At 36.9% G+C, this 23821-nt stretch overlaps 1 protein-coding gene across 2 annotated transcripts in view; it reads left to right on the top strand.

Moving 5' to 3' along the window:
- LOC576735 (probable cation-transporting ATPase 13A3) overlaps nt 1–23821 on the top strand; it is a 45797-nt gene that overhangs the window by 15298 nt on the left and 6678 nt on the right. Inside the window, exons 8-23 of one of the 2 annotated variants that reach the window (XM_030987216.1) lie at nt 444–578; nt 1743–1809; nt 3299–3430; nt 3906–4070; nt 4648–4758; nt 9529–9575; nt 10139–10327; nt 11906–11967; nt 12585–12729; nt 13986–14012; nt 20377–20493; nt 21428–21581; nt 22201–22321; nt 22767–22891; nt 23034–23209; nt 23577–23687. In XM_030987216.1, the coding sequence (XP_030843076.1) occupies nt 444–578; nt 1743–1809; nt 3299–3430; nt 3906–4070; nt 4648–4758; nt 9529–9575; nt 10139–10327; nt 11906–11967; nt 12585–12729; nt 13986–14012; nt 20377–20493; nt 21428–21581; nt 22201–22321; nt 22767–22891; nt 23034–23209; nt 23577–23687 (1884 nt within the window). The remainder of the gene's footprint in view (nt 1–443; nt 579–1742; nt 1810–3298; nt 3431–3905; nt 4071–4647; nt 4759–9528; nt 9576–10138; nt 10328–11905; nt 11968–12584; nt 12730–13985; nt 14013–20376; nt 20494–21427; nt 21582–22200; nt 22322–22766; nt 22892–23033; nt 23210–23576; nt 23688–23821) is intronic. The other variant, XM_030987217.1, reaches the window with a different exon arrangement.

Consider the following 23821-nt stretch of genomic DNA (forward strand, 5'->3'; position numbering starts at 1 on the left):
CAGTAGTCAAATTGATAATTGATTTCTATATCATCTTTTAAAACTTACCTTTCCATGTGCATGAATGTGAAATTTATATTTGATACATTTTATCCAATTCAATACATGACATTGTAAAGAAAAAGTATGAAATTAAGTTCCATGCTTCATGTGCATGTAGCCCTCAGTTAAACTAAAAAATGACTGTAAAAGGAAGAAAGTGACTTACCATTATAAGAAAGGTAGAATAAAAGGAGGAAGAATGCTGGTTTTTTTTAACTACAATCATAGTAACACCTATAACAATAGTAAATTGTTTTGAACAAATGTATTTTGTTACTTGATGGGTATGTTGCCTTGTAATTACATTCTTCCAATCAGCTATAATATGTCTCTTAATGTCTGTTTTCTTGAATTATTCATAGATATATCATTTCATTGGCATTTTGATTTTCCTCCTCCAGATCTTGAATCCATTCTACATCTTCCAAATCTTCAGTGTGACAGTGTGGATAGTGGATGAGTACCTCTACTATTCAATCTGCATCATTGTACTGTCTGCTCTCTCCATCTCTATCTCGCTCTACACCACCAGAGCTGTAAGCAGTACTGTCATTTGATTCTAATAATGATCATCATCATCAACATTATTATTATACAAATAATGAATGGTTATGAGTTCAATAGTGTGAATATTTTCATGAGTTGAATAGAATTAATGTTAATCTTTCAACGAATGAAAATATTCGCACTATTGAACGAATGAAAAACATTCATTATTTGTTTTATACAACATCAAAGAATATCTAATAGAACGTTACTCAACAAATTATGCTTTACTCCTTATATTTATTAAAGTTGGAGCCAAGCCTTCTCGATTACATACATTCAGATTGCCTTCGCGTCAGATACACACAGGGATACGCGCACGGCAGAGATTTACGCAGTCTGCATATAACCAAAAATGCACGCCCGTGAAATGTAACATCTATTGAATATCATGTGACCAACACACCTCCAATCAAATGACAAGGATCAACGTAGGTGTTGTATGAAAATTAATAATAACCTTTTCTTGTATAGCACATATGACGTGATAGTAAAACGTCTGTATGTGCTTCCAAAGGACTTATTATCCCTGTGTGAGCTTCGGCAATAGTAGCACTCTGTGCATTGCAAGATTAGATCCTGCCAAGTAACAGCTCTCTAAATTTAGATCGTGGCAAATATATATTAATGTCTTGCTAAAGGATGTTAAAACTGTGAAAGGGATTCAAACTCAGTTTGGAAGTCAGGAGATTTATCCACTATGGGAATCTTGTAGATTAATGATCAAAAATACAATAGCTCTCTCAGAATAACTAAAGATATTGCTTGGGGTGATGTTTCCTTTAAAACTAAAAGGAATGGGTTATTTTTTGTGCTCTGTCTAGGTTTTTTTATTTTTGTATATCTTTTGCAATGCAAAAAATTGCCACTTGTGGTATCAACAGATAATTGGTAATGGCTGGTCAAACCTGATAGAGGAGTCCTAAATGGGCCAATCAAATCAATTCGCTGAACCTCAGATGATGTACTTTTTCATTGATCTATTGAAACAAAAAAGTCTAGGGTTTTACATAGGTATATGACAGGAATTTTTTTCCAGTCTGTAAATGATGGAATGTAGTACATTAAAGCCCTGACCTATTTAGAATGCAATTTAGCTTTTCCGATGCTTTCCGTAGTAGTTTTTAAAAATTGTGTTCTTTTTTTCTTTTCAGCAAGCAACAACTCTAAAGAATATGGTGAAATCCAATGTTACAGTGCAAGTATTAAGGCCCAATGGAGGTAAGAATAATTCATGATTATAGTTAGTAAGGTGGTCCACAAGGGGCTGAAACATGTAACAGCCAAGACAGGTTTGAAAATCAGCAACAGGTTAATATTCATTCTCAACCAAAATAATTTATGAAATATCAGTCAAAAAAAATGTGTTAGAAAATGCTTCAAAACATGGCTCAGATTGCACCAGAATGCATCCAAGATCCTAATAGAGCCCTTAGGCAAACCATCGAGTCTGGCCACAAGGCACTGTGTGTTTCATTTCTCTTTTAAAGCATCTCTTCAAAAAACACTTATATCAAAATGTCATCATAGATGGTTTCAATATGCAGTAGACAATTATCAATATCTCAAATTTTGGTCACATTGCTATGTAATTTTTGCTATTTCATATTAGAAGGCTGCATTAGATTAAGATTTTTCTTTCAAGGTCACCATTCTAGTCAAGCCTTGCTTAATTTAGATAATACTTTGAATTTATAATAATATGTTATAGAAATATTAAGTTTGTTATTATATGTGTATAACATTTTAATAATAATAATAATAATAATAATAGCTAGTTCTTATATAGCGCTTTTCAGGACCGAAGGCCCTCTCAAAGCGCTTTACAGATATATATATATATATATATATATATTATTACCCCGGTCATAGGATTCAGGCTTACCCGCACACAATGTATGCACATTCTCCACTCCCTGGGGAGCATTCCAGCCAGGCGTCTTTTTTACAAGCGCACACTTGCTAATCTAACCACATTAGCTTTCGCATCCTACCGGGTACCCATTTAACACCTGGGTGGAGAGTGGCAAATGTAGATCAACGTCTTGCCAAAGGACATTAGTGCCGCGGTGGGACTTGAACCGCGAACCTTGTGATCCACAGTCCTGTGACATATCCACTCGTCCAGGACACTCGTCCAGGACACCTCTAACATGAAGTTATCATTCTTTGTATATTTGTATTATACCTTACGTTAATATGTTCTTTGTTATTCAGTTATTGTAATTGGAAAAATGCAGAAATCAAGTAAAAATCAAATTAAATCAACCGTATACCAAGCATTAAAGGCATCGTTTAACCATGTTAAATCTGTGATATGGTGTAATATTGAAGCCCAACTAAAATTGCGCTTCAAGATGATCAAGAAGTGCCTCAAAAAATAAAAATCTTTGAGTGACTGGTTTTACCATACTTGTTTCCCCCAATAGACTGTAGTGTTATGAAAACCATTTGGCAAACTGCTTTCAAAATTTGTAATTCCAATCATAAATATCTTGATAATCAGACAGGCGATCGGCTTGTAAAAGTCATGGAGTTCCTGACTGACCTAAAGGTTTATAATGATCATTGCAGCATGAGCTAAATCCAGAATTTCGTTTCAGAATCTGAGACAAAGTTACTGGATCCCTTTAAGTAAAATCATTATGTTACAAAAATAGGCCCTGGTGACATATTGTGACTGTAAACATTATCTTTTGACTCTTGACAGAGATTGAGACTGTTTGGGAGGATCAGTTAGTGCCTGGTGATGTAATCATCATACCATCATATGGCTGTACTATGACCTGTGATGCAGTCCTGGTCGCTGGTAACTGCATTGTCAACGAGAGCTCTCTAACTGGTGAGTCTCTTATCTTCCTCTGTCTCTCCATCTACCCTTCTTCCTCTGTCTCTCCATCTACCCTTCTTCCTCTTCTCTTTATCTTTCTTTCAATAGAGTACCGAAGCTGTGACATTAAAATGTATTTTTAAATTCCTCAACTTTTTCTTCATTTTCCGAAGAGCATCAAAAATATTGTCCAAATGTTGAAAACCAATTGAATATGTTAAATATTGGCTGAGAAATGACCATCTGAGTAAATAGATTTCCTATAGGAACTCAGTGTTATTTTGCTCTGGCTCGTTATGTTGAGTTCCTATAGGAAATCTATTTATTCAGATGGTCATATCTCAAATTTTGTTTTCGATAGCACATATATCTATTTACAACCCCCACCCCCTAGAACCGCGGATTTTCAGCGGGTCCTGCTAGTCCATAAATAATCAAATTATGAAGTAGGAAATCAATTGTTCTCATTTTTAAAAACCTTAACTAGGTGAAAGTGTGCCCATCACGAAGACGCCCCTCCCTTGTCCAGAGACTGGAGAGTTGGAATTCTCCATGGACGAGCATAAGAGACACACCCTGTTTTGTGGGACGCAGATCATCCAGACGAGATTCTATGCAGATGAACATGTTAAAGCTGTGGTAATACTTACAGGTAAGTTGACATTCCCTTAAACACCAGCGAAGATTCTATGCACAAATCACACAATTATAAGAGAAACAGAAAATGCAAAGACTCATAAACTAAAATAAAATGTACAGTTTCACAACTTCATTCATTCTTACCAGCCTTCCACTTCAGGAAGAAGACAAGTTTGGTCTCTGTTTATAGTATGTATATGTTATACAGTAGGCTTACGGTTGCACCATGTAAGAGAGAGGGGGGGGGGGGGGGAGGGGAGGATTTTGGAGTCCTGAAAAGGACTGTCATGAATCTTTCTTTCTTGAGTGTTACCTATGATCGCTCTGAGACATTTATATACAGGTATGTGACTCCTGATGGGAATGAGTGCAGTTGTGAATATGTGAGTAAACTGTTATTTTCCAGGTGTATGTTCTTTGGGGCCCAACTGTTCATCACATTATATTATTGCAGGAAAGAAATTGGATTTTGTGGTACAAATAATACAAGAAACCAGGCTTTGTGGAAATTCAAACTAAAGAAACAAAAACATGATGTTGACCTATTAACAACAAAAAAGTTTTGGTTTGTTTATTGTTTTATTCTACAGGATTTTCAACAGCCAAGGGTATCATGGTACGATCCATACTCTATCCCATGCCAACAGAAATCAAGCTCTTTAGAGATGCTCTGCTCTTTGTAGGAATCTTGGCTGGTTTTGGTAAGTACCTTTTAGTATTTTACAACTATGAAAAATAGCAGGAATATGAAGCATGAGTGAGATATTTCATATCTATTGAAATCAGAACTTACAGCAGGAAGTTCAAAATATCTTTGAAAAAGAGGTAATCATGAGAATAATACTTAGGATATTCAGAATATCATAAAATATATATAGAATGTCTTCTTTTATAATGATCCTGGCCAGTCTCAGTAAAACTTTCCAGTAAGTTTTGAAAGAATGAGAAAGAACAGGTAGTCAGGTCAATATACCGTAAAAAAACACCCCAACCCCAAAAAAATTGCAACAAAAGGTTTTTCAACGGTTTCTAGTAGTATTCGAACTCAGGAATAACATACTAAAAGTAGACCAAAATCGAAGGTTCAGAAAGCTGTTTTTTTCAAGATGGCGTCCAAGATGGCCGCCGATACCTTAAAATGGCCATAAATCACTTATTATCCATCCTAGAGACATAATTGTGGTGTCTATCTTATGGTTTCGGGGGTCAGAGAATCCATTGAGACAAGTAAGAATTGTTTGTGATGGTCTACGTAACCCAAAAATCCAATATGGCGTCCAAAAAGGCCGCTATAACATAAAAATGGCCATAAGTCACTTATTATCTATCTGAGAGACGTAAGTGAGGTGTCTATGCTACGGTTTTCGGGGTCATAGAATCCATTAGGATAAGTTAGAACGTTAAGCAGTGGTTTAGGAAACCACAAAATCCAATATGGCGCCAAAGGGCCACAAAACCACTAAGATTTCCCAATAGAGGGCGCACTTTATGAACAGGAAATGAACTTATGTTTCTCTCTCACCCTAATGGCGTCACTCCCCCCCCCCCCCCCCCCAGGAAAAAGGGTCAATTCAACTATTGACAGGTCATTGTCAACACTGAGGGAGGGGGCCGAGGGGGGGGGGGGGGTGACAAAGACAAAGTCTAGACACACATTCATAATACCTACCATACAATTAAAAATGTTTAAAGACACTCAGTAGTCGTCGGCTCTTATGGGGAATTCGACACCGTCGGGTGTTTACCCAATAACAGGTGTTGTCAATCACCAGGGTTAGCCTTTAGTTGTATGACCATTAGACCTTATGTAATATGCCTTGCTTTCCCCTCACCCGAACTACTCTTGAGTGTTCTCCGAGAGATTAGGGGGGAATTCTTGACTGGCCTACGGGTTTGCTGTGTGCGGATTTGCCGTTAATGGTATTTCCACCAAGTCTGGTGTAAGCAAAGTGCCTTCTGCACATGGAAACTGACGCGTGACTCCCTTTAAAACCTCGTGTTGTTCATGTCATCTTATAGCGAATACACATGCAGATCTTCACGTTCCTTCATTTTGATGAGGAATGTACTTTAGTAAGGAAAAATCATCTTCTGCTTATATCAAGTGACTCGTTAAATGGATTGTGGCATACATCAAGTTGGCAATTAAGGTCCACACACACACTCTGTTACTTGTAGTCCGTAACCTCTGCATGTATAGTGAGGTGTGCTTCAAGCAGTAAAGAAGTCGCAATGAATCAACTTAAGAAGATTACTAGGTGGCAGGTGCAGCCTCCGTATTTGACATCAGTGGAACCAGATGATTGTCCTCTTATTTCCAGCCCCAGTCTGTGACGTCCATATCTTCTCACTCTCCATCCATGCCGTGACTTGGTAGCCCGGGAGGTGGGGGGGAGGGGGGAGGGGGAGGGGGGTACTCACATATTAGTACATATGGGTGTGTGCCACTCTAATGGGTTACTTTTTAACCAAAAATCCCTAAACATGGGCTTTAATTCGAGAAAAAATGTATCGTAATGATGCAACTGAGTCATTACAGCGGTCACCAAACATGACAGACATTGCTTTGATACCAAGTTCCTCTAAGTTAGTTACTTTGGCTAACTTGGTAGCAGGAAAGTACTAGCACAGGATTGCACAGGTTGCATTTCACAAGCTTCTGGAAGACTGCTTTCTTTCCTATTCCGAATATTTGGGAAGTCGGATCACAATCGGTGTAGGCATCCAGAAAAATTAGTTGTGAGCACAGATCACGTACGCAGGTCTTCTTCCAACTGCTTACAATTCTACACCTTTGGAGCCTTGGCTGCATTATAAGAGTGGAAGTATAGTTCCCTGCTATCTGTTCCAAAGATTTTGCGAAGTCCAGTTCCTTTCATCAGGGTACCGATTGCTTCCATCTAAATCATGAAGGTTTGGAAGCAACCTAATTGCAGTCAATCCCTTTCAGTGGGCTATTCTGGGGGTACATCAATGATTATAGCTCAGCGGCCTTTCAATATGCTGTTTTCACAGTCTCGTTCAAAAGGAAAGACAAAGCTACGACTCTGGGAGAGATTTCGAGAGTAAAAATTGTACCTGAACAAACCATAAATGCTGCTTTGCTTTGCTGTTTCAACGGTTCCTGGTAGTTTAAAAAACAAGGGAGCTTTAAGTAGCAGAGGTGATGAGCTTTGAGTTCGTGCAGTCCGTTCCGACCTGCACTTTTCGAGGCTAGGAATGTGTTACGGAGGTCTGAAAAGCCTCAGCTAGCTCATGCTATAACTGATCATGCAAGTAAAGTGTCGAGTGAAGCCGTGAAAGAACACAGAACAGTATGATTGTGGTTCCTTGGTGCATCGGATACCATGGAAGACAGGAGACAGCTTTGGCAGAATATATAGCACGCCCATGCTCATTTCACAAACCCCCCCCCCCCCCCACTATATGGTTCTGCAAATGTAGTTTTTGATGGCTATGGTGGAGGGCCGTCAATTAATGATAATACACACAAGCGACATGGGCAGAATGCCCATCCAGTTGTCAGATTCAATGCAGACACAGTATTCTCAGGTAAGAAGGATGAGTTTTAATCAAGAGACTACAATAAGCAGGGACTCATAAAACTCATTAGTGATGAACTGAGGAAGAGTAATTGCATCGTCATCTATGTATCCGGGGATGCAGATGTACATATTGCTAAAGCTGTATTGAATTCTTCTCGTCGTCAGTCTACTATTCTGATTTGAGAAGGCACTGACATATTAGTGTTACTCTTGCATTACGTGGATGTAGATAGCAGGGTACTATACTTTAGGTCTGGCAATGCAGCCAAGGCTCCCGAGGTGTATAACATTGAGCAGTTGAAAGTGGACCTGGGTAAAGATCTATGCTCTGGTTGCGATTCGACTTTCAGGATATTCGGAATCGGAAAGAGAGCTGTCTTCGAGAAGCTTGTGAAATACAGCCCCACTCAAAAATCCAGTGCTAGTACTTTCCTTCTTCCAAGTCAGCCAAAGGAACTTATAGAGGAACTTGGTACCAAAGCAATGTCTTCCATGTTTGGTTGCTGCTGTAATGACTCACTTGCATCATTACGATACAACTTGTTCGTCAAGATTCCCTCCTACACCAGCCTCCACCAAATTCCACTCCTTCAGAACATACTACCAAGTCATGGCGTAGATGGAGAGTGAATTATAAGACATGGACGTCCCAGACTGGGGCTGGAAATTAAAAGACAATCACCTGGTTCCAGTGATGTTGAATACGAAGACTGCCGCGCTGCTTGTAACACACCTCGCTGTACCTGCAGATGTTACGGACTACCATGCAACAGTGTGTGTGGACCTTGCCAACTCGATGTATGTCACAATCCATAGAATGAGGCAGAAGATGATTTATTCTTACTCAAGTACATTCCTCATCAAAATGAAGGTACATGAAGATCTGCATGTGTATTCGCTATAAGATGACATGAACAACACAAGGTTTTAACATTTTAAATCGTATGGTGGGTGGGTAGTATGAATGGAATGTGTGTCTAGATATTATTATTAAGTTGTTACTTTGTCATTGTCACTCCCCTTCCCCTAGTGTTGACAATGACCTGTCAATAGTTGAATTGACCCTTTTTCTGGGGGAAGGGGGAGGTGGGTGAAACCATAAGCCTAAGGGTGAGAGAGAAACATTATAAGTTCATTTCCTGTTTATAAAGTGCGCCCTCTATTGAGAAATCTTAGTGGTTATGTGGCCCTTTGGACGCCATATTGGATTTCATAGTTTCCTGAACCACGTTCTAACTTATCCTAATGGATTCTATGACCCCGGAAACCATAGCATAGACACCCCAAGTTTGTTTCTCGGAGGGATAATAAGTGACTTATGGCCATTTTTATGTTATGGCGGCCATTTTGGACGCCATATTGGATTTTCGGGTTTCGTAGACCATCACAAACCATTCTTACTTGTCCCAATGGATTCTCTGACCCCCGAAACCATGGGATAGACACCACAATTATGTCTCTAGGATGGATAATAAGTGATTTATGGCCATTTTAAGGTATCGGCGGCCATCTTGGACGCCATCTTGAAAAAATAGCTTTCTGAACCTCCGATTTTGGTCTACTTTAAGTATGTTATTCCTGAGGTCGAATACTACTAGAAACCGTTGAAAAACCTTTTGTTGCAATTTTTTGGGGGTCAAACCATATCTTGACCTGACTAAGGAATTTATGGATCAATTAGAATATCTTTTTTGTAGAACCCATAGACCCCTTTTCTACCAGGTTTAAACCAGGTTTAAGCTTCATCCCTAGTCAAGTGAACTGTGTCTTTGACCCAGCATTGCATTTACTGTAATGGTATTTTTGGAATGTTCAATTGGAATTTTCTTTATTCCTGATGACTTTGAAACCCTCAAGATTTGTCTGCTACTTGTTATGAATTATGATTTACAGTATTGATTTTATTTTGTCTTTGTTTCTTTGCAGCCTTTATTGGTTTCATCTATACAGTGATTGTTCTGGCATTAGATGGGGTAAGTTTAAAAAGCAAGGGTGTCTGTAGATAGAAGAGAAAAAACAAACAGTTGCAGTTAACAAATTAGCTCTTCATTTCTTTAACACTATTTGTCTTTTGTGTTGTAGAGCTGTGGTGTTCAATTTAGTTGGTGATTGGATGAGTCAATGAGCCATTCTTTATTAAACAAATGGTCACACATACGACCTTTATATTTGCCTGCTTTGCCACAAAATCAGATTGCATCTTATTAATTTTTATATCACCAGTTTCTTACAAAAATATTTCTCTTTGAATAAATAATTTCCCTAAAATAATGTTTTGTACTTAGACATTTAAAAACACCTCTTTTGCGTGGTCACACGTATGACCAGCTCAGTTTTCACTTCTAAAAGAAAGCAAGTTTTCTCATTTATGGAAAATTACTGTCCCTCTTGCGTTGCCTGTCCCTCTTATGTTGCCTGCCCCTGTAATCATCAAAGTGTTTTTTTAACTTAATTCAGACTCAGAGAGCATGTCAGATTAGTCAACCTACAACTATGTGCATCAAATATTGACTTGTATATTTTTTCTTCTTCTCAGACTCAAACAAGAGAGATTATTCTGAAATCTCTAGATATCATTACCATTGCTGTTCCACCAGCGTTGCCTGCCTCTCTTACCATTGGTATGGTGTATGCTCAGTTCAGACTTAAGAAACGTGGTATTTTCTGTATCAGCCCTCAGAGGATCAACCTGTGTGGTACAATCGATATTGTCTGCTTTGATAAAGTGAGTCTTAAAGTCTAAAGCACTTTCACTTATTTTATTCAAATTGGAATGACACTATTAGAGTAGTAGTAGTAGCTCTATACAGAGCAAATTCATTTTTCATTTCTTTTTACATAATATAAACAATAACAGACAATAATAAACGTAATGACATAACAGAAATGAGCATTGAAATATCTTTGACATTGTTTTTTGGTCATTGTAATGCAAAATTATTTGGTTACAGGAAATGAAAAAAAAAAAAAACCTACTTGAAAGCTTCCTATAGGAACTCAGTGTTATTTTGCTCTGGTTCGTAATGTTATGAACCAGAGCAAAATAACATTTAGTTCCTATAGGAAATCTTTTTATTCAGATGGTCATATCTCAGTCAATACTTAACATATTCAATTTGTTTTTGGCATTTGGACATCATTTTTGATGCTCTTTCAGATGCTCTTCCTTTCAAATTGAGAAATTCTAAAACTAGTTTGTTGATGATGTCACACTTCACCACTCTATTGACAGTTGTCACTCTCCCCCAGGTGCAGTAAATCAGTATATTGTAGGAAGTAATTCCTTGAATACTATCAGCACCTTAAAGAAGTATTGTTTTAGCAAGGGCAGTTATGGTACTTTGTAGGTGAACATCCTCGTGGTGGGAAATGTGCATAACATAAATGTAATTATTACCCGTATCAGACATCTGAGCAGTGGTTTTACAAAATCATATTACACTTGTGTGTAATCTTTAAAGGGCTAATCGGGGAATATGAGACCATATTTACCTTTCATGAAAAAGCCTATGGACTTTACGTGTTAAAAAAGCATGAAATATAAGACCATATTCACCACGCCGTATTTTGTCATTTTCATTGCGCATCTATTATGCGTATGAGAACCTGCGCACTTTGCACGCGCTCTATTGTGACGTAATAATTACACCAAATTAGGTACACTGTTTGCAGTGTGTCGACAATTTTGTCAAGCACTGGATGCACAGTGCTAGTTTGACAAAGTTTTTTCAGTTCTATGAGATTGTCTTGTATGTATTTGCTCTAGATATCTGATTTGGATAATAATAACAATAATGACTGGCTTAACTTTCGGGAGATACCATATATATTGCCCTCACAAGACCCGTATTGCCCTCATCTTTGACTCGGGGCAATATGAGTCTAGTTGGGAAATATTATGTGGTATCTCCCTCAAGGCCAGTCCATATTATATAAATGTATCTATTAGTATTATCTTGTTCATGTTTGCATCAATTATGCTGTGAGAAACTTGACATTTGACCATTTTGGATGCAGATAAAAACATCCAGTATATTCTATCTTTTCAAAGATTTTGCTTCACTTAAACTTGATAGGCCTGTAATGGTGAACATGACTATATACAGAATAAACCCATCATAATAATAAATAATAATAGCTAGTTCTTATATAGCGCTTTTCAGGACCGAAGGCCCTCTCAAAGCGCTTTACAGATAGATATATTATTACCCTGGTCATATTATACTGGTTCTTTTTGCTTGAGATTGATGTTGTGATTGGATTATAACTCTTTGTGAAATGGATCACAATTTTCTTATTTCAGACTGGTACTCTGACTGAAGATGGTCTAGATATGTTGGGTGTTCAGGAGACATCTAATGGAGGGTAAGAATGTAGAATACTTCAGCCTGTGCTTGTAGCTCCCGTAGGCTTCTTACATTAGATTGGATTTCTTTGATAGCTGTTATTGTGTGTCCAGCAAGAAGGTACTAGCAGAGCCATTCCTAGCTAACTTAAATCCATGGCCATTCCCTTGCTAGCACCCTCCTGCCAGGCTAACAATGCTGTATAGTTCAACAAAACATTTGACCAAAGTTAAGCAAATGAGTAAATGTTAAATAATGCAGCTTATACGTTGGCAATTTTCATTACTTAGCGTACCTTTGCATTTGATTTGAATGTTACTTAACTAATTATGCATTTGACTGATGTTGCCAATTCAAAAAATTTGAATGCTCATATTCTAATCCAGAGAAAAATTAACAAACTCAAACATTTTACCTTGTGTTTCCGGCTCTGTCTCTTGTGTATTTCCACTTTTAAAGAATTCACTTGCTTATATCCCATTTTAAAATTCCTTTCAACAAACACCAACTCTCTCTCTTTGTTGGGACCTTTTCCATATTTTGATACTTTAATGCTGATATTGAAGTTTCAATTCTATGCTAATGTTTCAGTTTAAAAATCGGTCCAACAATTTTTAACCTTCTCATCGCTGTCAGGTTTTCTCCCATGGTGACGGACGTCCAGAGCCTTCCTGTCGGCCCCTTTGTGTCTAACATGGCAACGTGTCACTCATTGACCTATATCAATGAGGAGATCGCTGGAGATCCTTTAGATGCTAAGATGTTCGAAGCTACGGGATGGGTAAGTACAAGGCTTCTCCCAAACGTTCATAACTTGTTTTGAATAGAATTATTTCTTAATGTTTTTAGGGTTACGCCATGTAATTTTTTCATAGGAATAAGAACCATAGAAAGGGCTGGTTTGCTCTACTAAGAGCGCTTTGATTTTAAACTTTTCGATCAATATGCTTTTATTATGGAATTATCAAATATAACTTTATTATGGAATTATGAAAATATAACTTTACTTGACGTTCTGTCTGTTTCAGTGTATAGTAGGGCTGTCATGTTGATACAGTCATCATTAATAAAAAAATATTTGAAGTGGTCGTCACTTATGGAACAAAACAACATGGACTTGCCCAAGAATTCCAACTTTAGTTCTGTAAATGGAAGTCTATTTTGACAAAAACTTACGCAAAGTATTTCTGACTTGTCATGCAGGAGGTGGGTCATTTGGAACATCAAAATGCTATCAAATATGACAATATATGACAATCACAACTGGCATTTGCACATGTGGGACTATCATATTGTCACGAGGTGTTAACTCGTGTTTTAAAGTATATGGTTTTATGCCCTTCTGGCTCCAAACATGTAATACATTTGTTTTGTTTGCCTATGAACCCCGTCAGGCTAGCCAAAGTTAAACTAGCAATAATTGAGACCATTTAATGAGGCAAAAAGTTTATTAGTTAAAGGTAAAGACCAGTAATGGTCATGCAATTGCATTGTGAAAGAAACGTTGTGGAATCGATCAGAAAAGTATAAGTATTGGTGTGAACTGCAAGGTTCTGGAATCATCAAAATGATAAGAAATTTGGCCCAGTCTTCGTAAAGTTACAAGCACTGTACACAGAAAGATGTATATGGGACTACACACATGTGCGCGACACGTGCGTTTATCTCTCACAGACCATGTAGCTAAACTAATTTACCAAATATATCGATCTAGTAGGCGGTTTCCCGGCAAAATTTTTGTCATTATGTATTAATCAAAACATTGTGTTTCACATGATTGGAAATAAGAGCTTCCATTTCATTTTTTGAAATTAGGGCGTTTCCAATACTGGTCTTTACCTTTAATCTCTTTTTAAATCAGGAACAAATGAAAGCATTCATTATCTGTGTAGATTTGTCAACTATTAATTTGAAGAGTAGAGAATACTACTCTGTTACATTTTCATCCAATAAAAAGATGGTTTTGCATTTCTTTGTTTGATGTTGATGCATGAATTTCTTATTTTCTATACTTTATTTTTGTTCTTATGGTTAAAGTCGTTACATGAAGGAGATGCTTTTAGGGTATGTGGGCTCCTCGACTTCTTTCATGCTGTTTATCTATCTTGCATTCACTCCATTACAGCAGATATTAATCACTGCATAATATCTTCAGCATCTGATCATACATGTAACCTGTTCATTTGGTGTGAAAACAGGATGAAACAGAAAATGCTCAGAAGCACAGTGAATGAAAGAGAGAGAGAGAGCGAGATGTACGTAAACTCTTTTTTTTAAAAATTACAGAGGAGAAGAGGAGAAAAAGAGACCTATTGGTTTAGCTGATGTGAGTTATTGGAAAAGTGATTGTGTAAGTAGGAGAAGGAGCATGTACGATTACGGTAAACACATATACCACTGGAAGTACAGCAATATGAAGTGAATGGTGAACAAAAATAAGCCAGTTCATAGATATTATCTGGGCATGGACAGATAACGGTAATTTGCACAAACCTGTAAATAATAATAATAATATTGAGTATTTACATAGCGCACATATCCACCATGCAAGGTGCTCAAGGCACTCCAATATTACCCCTGCTTACGTGTTCATGAAATTGAGATAATCATTCACTTGTGCACCATTTGTATACGAAAGGGATTATCAAAGCACCTACATCACTTTGGCAGTGATTATTCTAATTCTCCATGAATAAACAATCTGTGGATATTTGAGGCAATCATTTGTACCAGGTGCTATCTATGAACTGGTTTATTGGTTCACTGTAATGTAAGTTTACAGAACTTATACTCTTGGTTTCATAAAATATGAAATTAGTGATATAAATCATTTATTTCATCATAGTCAAATAACTATTTCATTAAGTTGGATATAGTTCTAATGTCTATATATATTCATCACTATTTTCCAAGTTTATTGTACATTTTTCAATTCTAACACACTCAAGTATTTTTCACTTATGATTCAATGAACATTATCTCAGTTTTTTGGTATACATTGTGCATTTGTATTCAAATAATACAGCGATCCAATCTAAGGAGCATTAGGGTTCGTGAATATCAAAGCTAGTCGCTTTTTTAAAAGGGTTCCACATTATAATAATAATAATAATAATAATAGTGTAGACTTTAGAGCACACACACCGTCCAGGGATGCTCATAACGCTAGCTCAGCAACAGTTCTCTTTGATACAAGTGGATGGTCAAGTGGATACATCGCCAGACTGTCGATTACAAGGTCCGCGGTTCAAGTCCCGCTGCCGCACTAATGTCCTTTGGCAAGACATTGATCTACATTTGCCACACCCTACCCAGGTGAAGTAAATGGGTACCTGGTAGGAATTTATTCCTTGAAATGCTAGAGCGCCGCATGGCAGCCATGCTAAAGCCAGGGTAATAATCGGGAGCACCAGGAGGGTCAAATCTGACTGACATGAGCGCTTTACAAGAACCTGTTATTATTATTATTATTATTATTTTGCAATATTTATATAACCCATTTCAATCCTCAGCTCTGCCCGGGTAGCATGGTGTACCCTTGTACATATCATTTACACCATAACAACAAGTGATTACTCCAACACTGACAAATAAAGCAAATCAGGCAATCTTGACCATGCCTGATCAATGTTTAAAGGTGAAATTCTAATGTAACTAATGTAACACTAGAAACTGGTAAGCTAACAGATGGCTATTGTACAAGTATTAGGTCAACTACATATCGGGTGATTTATAAAAAAAAACAAATACAACCACCTCCATAGCAGCTGGGATATACGAGAGATTTGCCGGAACAATAACGATGTTTTAATGATGTCACTATATGGACCAATACTGCCCAAGCAGACGACATCCCATAAAGAATGAACATAATTGCAAAGCTATTATTTGTCAAATTATAATGAGTTTAGTGTATATAAATGTAATGGCATGTCAAACCATTCAAAAGGGGATAATGGATAATTTATGGCAGGTCATAAAAGATATAGATAATGTTGATGTTGCGTGGGATATGTGGTTGACTCTATTCAATAATATAATCAACAAGCACATACCAGTATGTAAAAAGCGGATAAGAAAAAAGGCATGTCCATGGATATCTGACGAGATTGTTAAGCTTATGACGGAACGTGATAAAGTTCTCAAAGCTGCTAAAGCTAACAAAAGTGATGATCTTTGGGACACCTACAAATATCTAAAGAATACAGTTATTCATCTCATGAGGAAAAGAAAAAGAGAATATAATGCAGACCAGATCTCGCAAAATCATAACAATAGTAAGCAAATGTGGAGATGTTTGAGAAACCTTGTGCCTAAGTCATTACCTATATCTCCCAATAGCATAAATGTTGATGGTGCTAATGTGTCAGACAATGCAAATATTGCTGAAGCTTTTAATGACTTTTTCATTTCTAATGCTACTAAGATTACAAAGGACCTGCGAAGGAATAAGTCTCAACTGAGAGTAGACGAGGACAATAATATTGGTCCAACTCATTCGCAATTTAATTTGAATTTGATTACTGAGGATTTTGTATTGAAACAGATTGATAATCTGAGTATAGATAAAGCAACTGGTGAAGATCACATCAGCTGTAAACTTTTAAAGATGACGAAGAATGTTATCGCAGAGTCTCTTTGTGATATCATTAACAAATCCCTGTCTACAGGAGTTGTTCCACGTGAATGGAAAAAGGCTCGGGTAGTACCAATATTCAAATCTGGAGATATTTCTTCTTTGAATAATTACCGTCCCATTTCGATATTACCTATCGTGAGTAAAATTATAGAAAGGGCCGTCCACCAACAACTCAGTGAATTCTTGGACGTGAATAAATTATTACACCCTAATCAGTCTGGTTTTAGACCTAAACATTCAACAGCTACTGCCCTTGCAAAACTTGTAAATCAATGGTCGTTGAATATTGATAACAAAGAAATTTCTGGAGTTGCCTTCATAGATCTTCGTAAGGCTTTTGATACTGTTGACCATGAGCTACTTCTACATAAACTAGCTTGTATAGGTTGTAGTAATAGGACTATTTATTGGTTCAAATCATATTTAGGGGATCGACAACAAGTGACCCAATTCAAAGGAGCCAAGTCGCATCCATCAACCATCAAATTAGGTGTGCCACAAGGTTCAATTCTTGGTCCCCTTTTATTTTCAATATATGTTAATAGTCTACCTGAATGTACTCCTGAAGGTATCATAGATATGTATGCTGACGATACGACACTTACCGTCAGTGCAAATGATGCAACTGTTGTGGAAGAAAAATTAACTGTTGCGTTAAACAGAGTCATGGCATGGATTAAGGAAAATCGTCTTGTTCTTAACACTGAAAAAACTTGTGTCATGTTAATAGGCTCTCCTGCTAATCTCAAGAAAATTGAATCTTTCACCATTTCATTAAACGGCAATTTGATCAAAAGAGTTCAATTCACCAAATGCCTAGGACTTTTGATAGATGAAGAATTGAAATGGTCTAAACAAATCGAAAACGTAAGTAAACTTACCCAGAAAAACATTAGCATGATAAAGAGAGCAAAGAGTTTTTTGCCTCAAAAATCCTTAAAGTTACTTTATAACAGTCTAGTGTTGCCACGATTAGATTACTGCTCTGTTGTATGGTCGAACCGATTTCATTCTCATACAACTAAGCTGCAAAAAATTCAAAAGAGGGCCGCAAGAATAATATTGAACAAGACATATGACACACCGTCGGCTGATTTGTTCACAAGTCTTAAATGGATGACACTAGACAAGCGGTTTGAGTTAAGTCGCTTTATGATGATATATAAATGCGTTCATAACTTAGCACCCTCTTACCTTCAGATAGGCTTAATCAATCCTAATGATGTACATGAGCATCATACAAGGCAAATAGACAGTGGATGTTTACGTGTGCCTAGATTTCACACTGATTGTTATAAGTGTAGCCCAATTGTTTCTTCCATATTTGAATGGAATAAGCTAGATAATTCGTTGAGAACGGCTTCCTCTGTCAATTCATTTAAGAGATTGTTTAAACAAAGTTGTAATTTGTGAATGGCTCAGCCGTACATACACTACGTGCATGTTCTGTAATATTTACATGTCTTATTCACATAATTGCGACTTAATTAATATTTTCCTATTGACATTACTGCTTACTAGGTTAATGATATATGTTAATTTTGCAAACGAGTATTATTTTTGTAACTGTTCTGTATAAATGTTATAAACGATGTAAATATGTTCATTCAGGGCCCCATGGAAGACCACTACTTGCTGGTGAATGGGCTACCCTGTCAAAAGATCAGAAATAAATAAATAAATTAAAAAAAAATATGACCTGATTCTGATAACTAAAATCTTTTGCTTGTAAATACACAAGATAGGGGTTGATTAACAATCAAAGAAACCAGACTTTCAAATTGAAGACCCCCCGGAATGATATTAAGGACGGCATTTGTTCCCTCTTGAAACGCCGAACATACCGCTGTGTGTACAGCTGAATAAACAATGGCGTCTTATTTTGTTTACAAGTGACAGATTCCTTTATTTTTGTATCGCTGCATTTGTCATCAAAATAAAAACATGCACAGGGTTTAGAGTGAGGTAATTGATTATACATTTAGCCGTCGGTAGTGAAGTAAGAGAAAGTACTCAAGAGAAGATGAAAACACAGGCAGTGAAAATGTGTGAGATGTCATGGGACATCGTCTGCTTGTGCAAATCATGTCCATACTGTGATTTCACACATCTCAGCAGCGTTCGGAGAGCTCTTCAGGTGCTATGCCGGGCTGTATTTAAGCGTTTTGTAATTTATAATAATCATTACTTTGAATGTTTCCAAGCATTGAATTTTGATAACCTGGTTGAATCAAAGTTTCAACTTTGCAATAATGAAAATAAAGTTAGTTTTTAAAATCAATGAATATCTACTTTAATAAATCCTATCACACCTCCAAAACTTAAAAAAAAGATCTACATGTATATGGAATATATGAATTGTCATAACTTTGCATATCTCTCATTGTCTTGTATTTGATAAAAGTACATTTTAAAATGCATATTGATGCTACATTTGATCCCATACCATCATTTACATTCAATTCTATTCAATTCAATTCATATTTATTTCATTTGCAACAGAAAGGTAAACCAAGATATTACATTTTTTTCATACCTTATTCATTTTTTCTGGTAACTATACAATTACACTTTGCACATAATAACAAGCAGTCTTCACAAGTTGACAGTTGCAATATCATTGGAGAATAGTTATCATGCAATCACCTCCTCCTAATCTTCGATCAGCATTGTTACCATGGTTACCAAACTTATTCCACTTTATATTCCATATACTAAGAATCTTGCTCTACGATTGGTGTAAAGTAAATCATGTGATGAAAGATAGTTCGCCCATCATTGATGGGAAAAGCAAAAAGTTTGTTACACTATGGAGATAGTACTACTATCTACACAGTGCAACGCACTTTCACTGAAGATAGAGGTACTATCTACACAGGGCAACGCACTTTCACTGAAGATTATCTAAAAGCGCACTAAAACAGGCGTAATTAAGCGCGCATTACCAATGAGCGCAATTTAAACAAACACATGCGCGCATCGTACCCTCAAGGGGCTGGGTTAAACTGTAACTTTTTTGGTGTGAATTTGTGTCTTTTATACTGTGTAGATGCATACACGCCCTTTTCTTTTTGTAGTTAAATTGTTTTAGATGTGGAATATAAAGCAAATAATCACCTTTTGGTTTTAGGGGATGGCAAACTATCACTTCCTCGTTGATCAGAAAGTATACGCTATCTTTCCTCAGCTTCGCTTCGGAAAGATAGCTACATCCAGATCGCCTCGGAGGTGATAGTTTGTCCCATCACCTTCACCAACGGTAATTATTTGCTTACTATTGCTGATTGATTTAATGATAGTAGAACATATTTTATGTTCTAATCACTAAGTTACAGTTCTTCAGACATCTTCCCCCAAAAGTATGGACAATATATGAGAAATTCCACATTAATGAGTATACAAGTCATGATGCAAATAACCGCTTGAGCTGTTAACATCTTTTCTTACCCAACATAACATTCTTAAAGGAATAAAGTAATGATGATAATGATGCCTCTATTTCAGAGTGCTCAGTAGACTTTTATTGTCCCTCAGAGACTCTTGCTAGCTAGTAGCTAGGCATCCATATATGAAGTTCTTAGAGCATTATAGAAAATTGTTCTTTGCCAAGTTGCCCTTTTTCTAATAAAAGATGAAATGCCTGTAAAGGGTAGATCACTCAGTCAGTATATCAACTTGCAATGTTATGACTGAAGTAATGAGAACGAACATACCATATTGCAGGTAATCTCACTACAAATTTGCTGCTTCTTTTGTTAACCTTACCTTTTTCCTTTCTGACTGATTTAGACCCTTGAGGAGTCGAACCCAGCAGAGACCAGTAACTATGATGCGATGGTCCCAATAGTAGTCCGTAGTCCTGGTAAACATTCTGATCTGAAAGCAGGCGGAGATAGTGATGTAGAGGTATATACAACATGTACTGGTTTTCCAATGAGGATGTTGTGTGTGGTCCCAATGATGGTGTCTAGTCCTGGGACCCGTTTCACAAAGCCTCTTTTCAAAGACAAATGACAAAAACCAGTGACAAATCTGCTGATAACCAATCAGAAGCAAGGATTTCACTAGTTTATAACAAAAACTGTCCCTTGTCACTGATAACAAGTTTTATGAAATGGGGTCCTGGTATACAGTACATGCTGATCTCAAAGCAGGCTGGGACAATGATGAAGAGGTATACTAAATAATATCTTGATATATAGGTTTTTATCAGGTTATCCCAAACTTTCTGGACACCAAACAATGTAAGTTGAAATTTGGTTTGATTTGATTTGTGTGCTATGGTGTCAAATGGTTTCTGGAATGACAGAAACATTTTTGTAAAAATAATTTTTAAATGTTTAAAATCAGAGTCTTTAAAGTATGGTTTATTTGAGTTGTGAAACAGGTCTACATGGTATAGTGGATTGGTTCAAGAGAAAGATGACAGTGCTGAAGAGGGGTGGAGGCTAAGGATGCCTGCATGTGTACTGTATGACCTTTGATTCGTATTGCATATTGTCATGGGGAAACCAAAATATTAATTAAGTAATTACATTTGAAATGATAGCAGGGTTCAAAATGAGTGATTGCCAGGATGACATTGACCCCCAATTCCTGCCAGACAACCTATAACTAGTGTCATTGTTATTTGGTTGAAGCTCTATCAGTGTCTTTGGTATTTCTATATCATGTCAATTTGGTGTAAATGGCCACCAGAAATATAATTTTGGGAACCTAATCAATTGTGTACAGTGCTTGGCTAGCAATCTTGATTATAAGATAAGTAAGAGCACTGTGACGGTTACTGCACCGTCCATTGTTTGAGCTCATATTTTTGCTTTGTTCATCCATCCTACAGGATTTAGGTGAGATCGGTATTATCAAGCAGTTTCCATTCTCATCCAGTCTTCAGCGTATGAGTGTCATCACCAGGGCAATGAATAGCAAGCATATGTGTGTCTATACCAAAGGAGCCCCAGAGAAGATTGCTTCTCTCTGCCTTCCCGATACCAGTAAGGAGCCTTATAAGAGGTGTTACAGGAATGGGCAGGGATGGGATTTGGGAGGAAATATGTTGGATGAAATTTGCTTGTAAGTTGCATGATAAAAGCAAAATTTGTCAATAAGTACACCTAAGGAGCTCCAGAAAAAAATGCTTCACTCTGTTCATCCAACACTAGCAAGTAATTTTATCAGGGATGTCATTTTAAAATGTTTTTTTTCTTGGGAGGAGGGATGTCTGATAAGTTTGTGTTTGCCAACAAGTTAAATGGGGAAGGTGCTCAGAAAATTCTTCTGAAATTTGTCTACAGACTTTGAACAAGCTCACAAAAATGGTCTTAGAAGTTGGAATAGTTGCAGACAAAGATTAAAGTAGTCACAAGAATGACAAATATGCAAACATAAGAGGATTTCAAAATGTGTGATACATAGCTTAGTCATGCTCTCCGAGGTCAAAGCAGTTTAATGAATATGTTTTTTGTGAAGAACACAATGCACCTTTTGAAATTTTATGATATTTTTAGTACTCCACTATTTCAAATTTGTTCATCCCCTCCTCACTTTTGTCCCTATCATTAACCATCATCTCCATCATTTCTTTGTCTCTATCATTATTTTTTTCTCCCGCAGTTCCTAACAATTTTGAAGACACGTTGAGTTCCTACACTGCGGATGGTCTGAGGGTTATAGCGTTGGCATGGAAACCACTGGATACTTCATTGCAGTGGCACAAGGCCCAGAAAATACAAAGGTACCCTTGTTTATTTAGAGATGTTGATGTTTGTCATTACATTGTGATATTTATGCCAAGTTTCTTCATAACAAATTGTTAGTTTCTATGAGGTTTGAAATTTCTATTTTGAAATGGAAGAAAACAAAGCATTTGTTAATCATAGACTTTTATTTTGTGTTGTATTATTACTGTTATGAATATCAAATTCTGTCTCTCCTCTATTAATGGGTTACAAAAATATTCCCCAATCTCATGGAAGAGTGTATGTTGATGACATTGTAAACTTTATGCTTACTCTGTTTGATGCTATTGTGGAAGTGCTTTATATTATATAATGGCTCTTCAAAACTGTCATATTAGTGACATATGACTATTATACCTTATTATTAGTAGGACAGGTGTATCATCAGCCAATCAAAAGTAGTGAATAATCTGTTTCTTTCTTTTTTGTACCTTTGATTAGGGATGCGGTAGAGAGTGATCTTCAATTCCTTGGTCTCATGATCCTACAAAACAAACTCAAACCAGAGACTATTCCATCACTGCAGGAGCTTCATCAAGCCAAGATAAGGACTCTTATGATTACAGGTTAGTCACAAACAAACTCTTACTCTACTTACTCTTTATCCTATGGTATCATGATCCTACAAAACAAACTCAAACCAGCGACTATTCCAAATTAACCAGAGATTGTTTTGATTGTTCCAAAACTCTTTATTTCATGTTGCAGGTGACAACATTTTGACTGCAATCAACGTCGCTCGTAAATGCGAAATCATCCAGCCTGGGAAAAAGGTTGTGCACGTTGAGGCAGTCCCTCCACTCAACGGTGATAAACTGGATATCCAATATCAGACCGTCGAATTCCATAAGGAGACTGCAGAGGTGTCCACTAAGGAACCAATCGTAAGTTTATAGTAGCAATTGGTTTGGTTATGTCTTGGGGCTTGTATATGTCCTTGACTTGATGTTTGTTTTACAGGACGGAGTATGATGAAAGGATGTGCACAGGAATGGAAAGGCTTGCTCGATTGTGATGGTAGTAGTGGTGGGGGTAGTGGTTTTGATGAGGATGAAGGTGTTGATGATGTTGTTTTTCAAGATGATGTGTTTATAAGAAAGAGAGGGATTTGGAGGAGAAAGGTGATGATGGTAATAACAGTTTTTTGTATAGCGCATTTCAACTTCCATTGAAATGTTTTTAGTTCTCTGATGTTGATGACATCGTCAACCACTATACAAGTATATATCTCTTTTATATGGACTATTACAGGGGTCGAATGAAGTTTTCATTGACATAATGAATCAGAATAGGACGACGTATGCTATGGATGGCCAGACATTCGGTCTGATCAGAGAACTGGAACCAAATCTAATGGACAGGGTGAGTCAACATTCAGTATTTCAATTTATTAAAGGTAATACAAAGTTTTGGTATGGGAACATGAATTTGGTTCAAATGAACATATTGGAAGCATATGCGACCCTACAATATTCAGTGATTGTTGTCGGGGTTGA

Source organism: Strongylocentrotus purpuratus, unplaced genomic scaffold, assembly GCF_000002235.5.
Source record: "Strongylocentrotus purpuratus isolate Spur 01 unplaced genomic scaffold, Spur_5.0 spur5_scaffold_16, whole genome shotgun sequence".
Classification (NCBI taxonomy): Eukaryota; Metazoa; Echinodermata; class Echinoidea; order Camarodonta; family Strongylocentrotidae; genus Strongylocentrotus; species Strongylocentrotus purpuratus.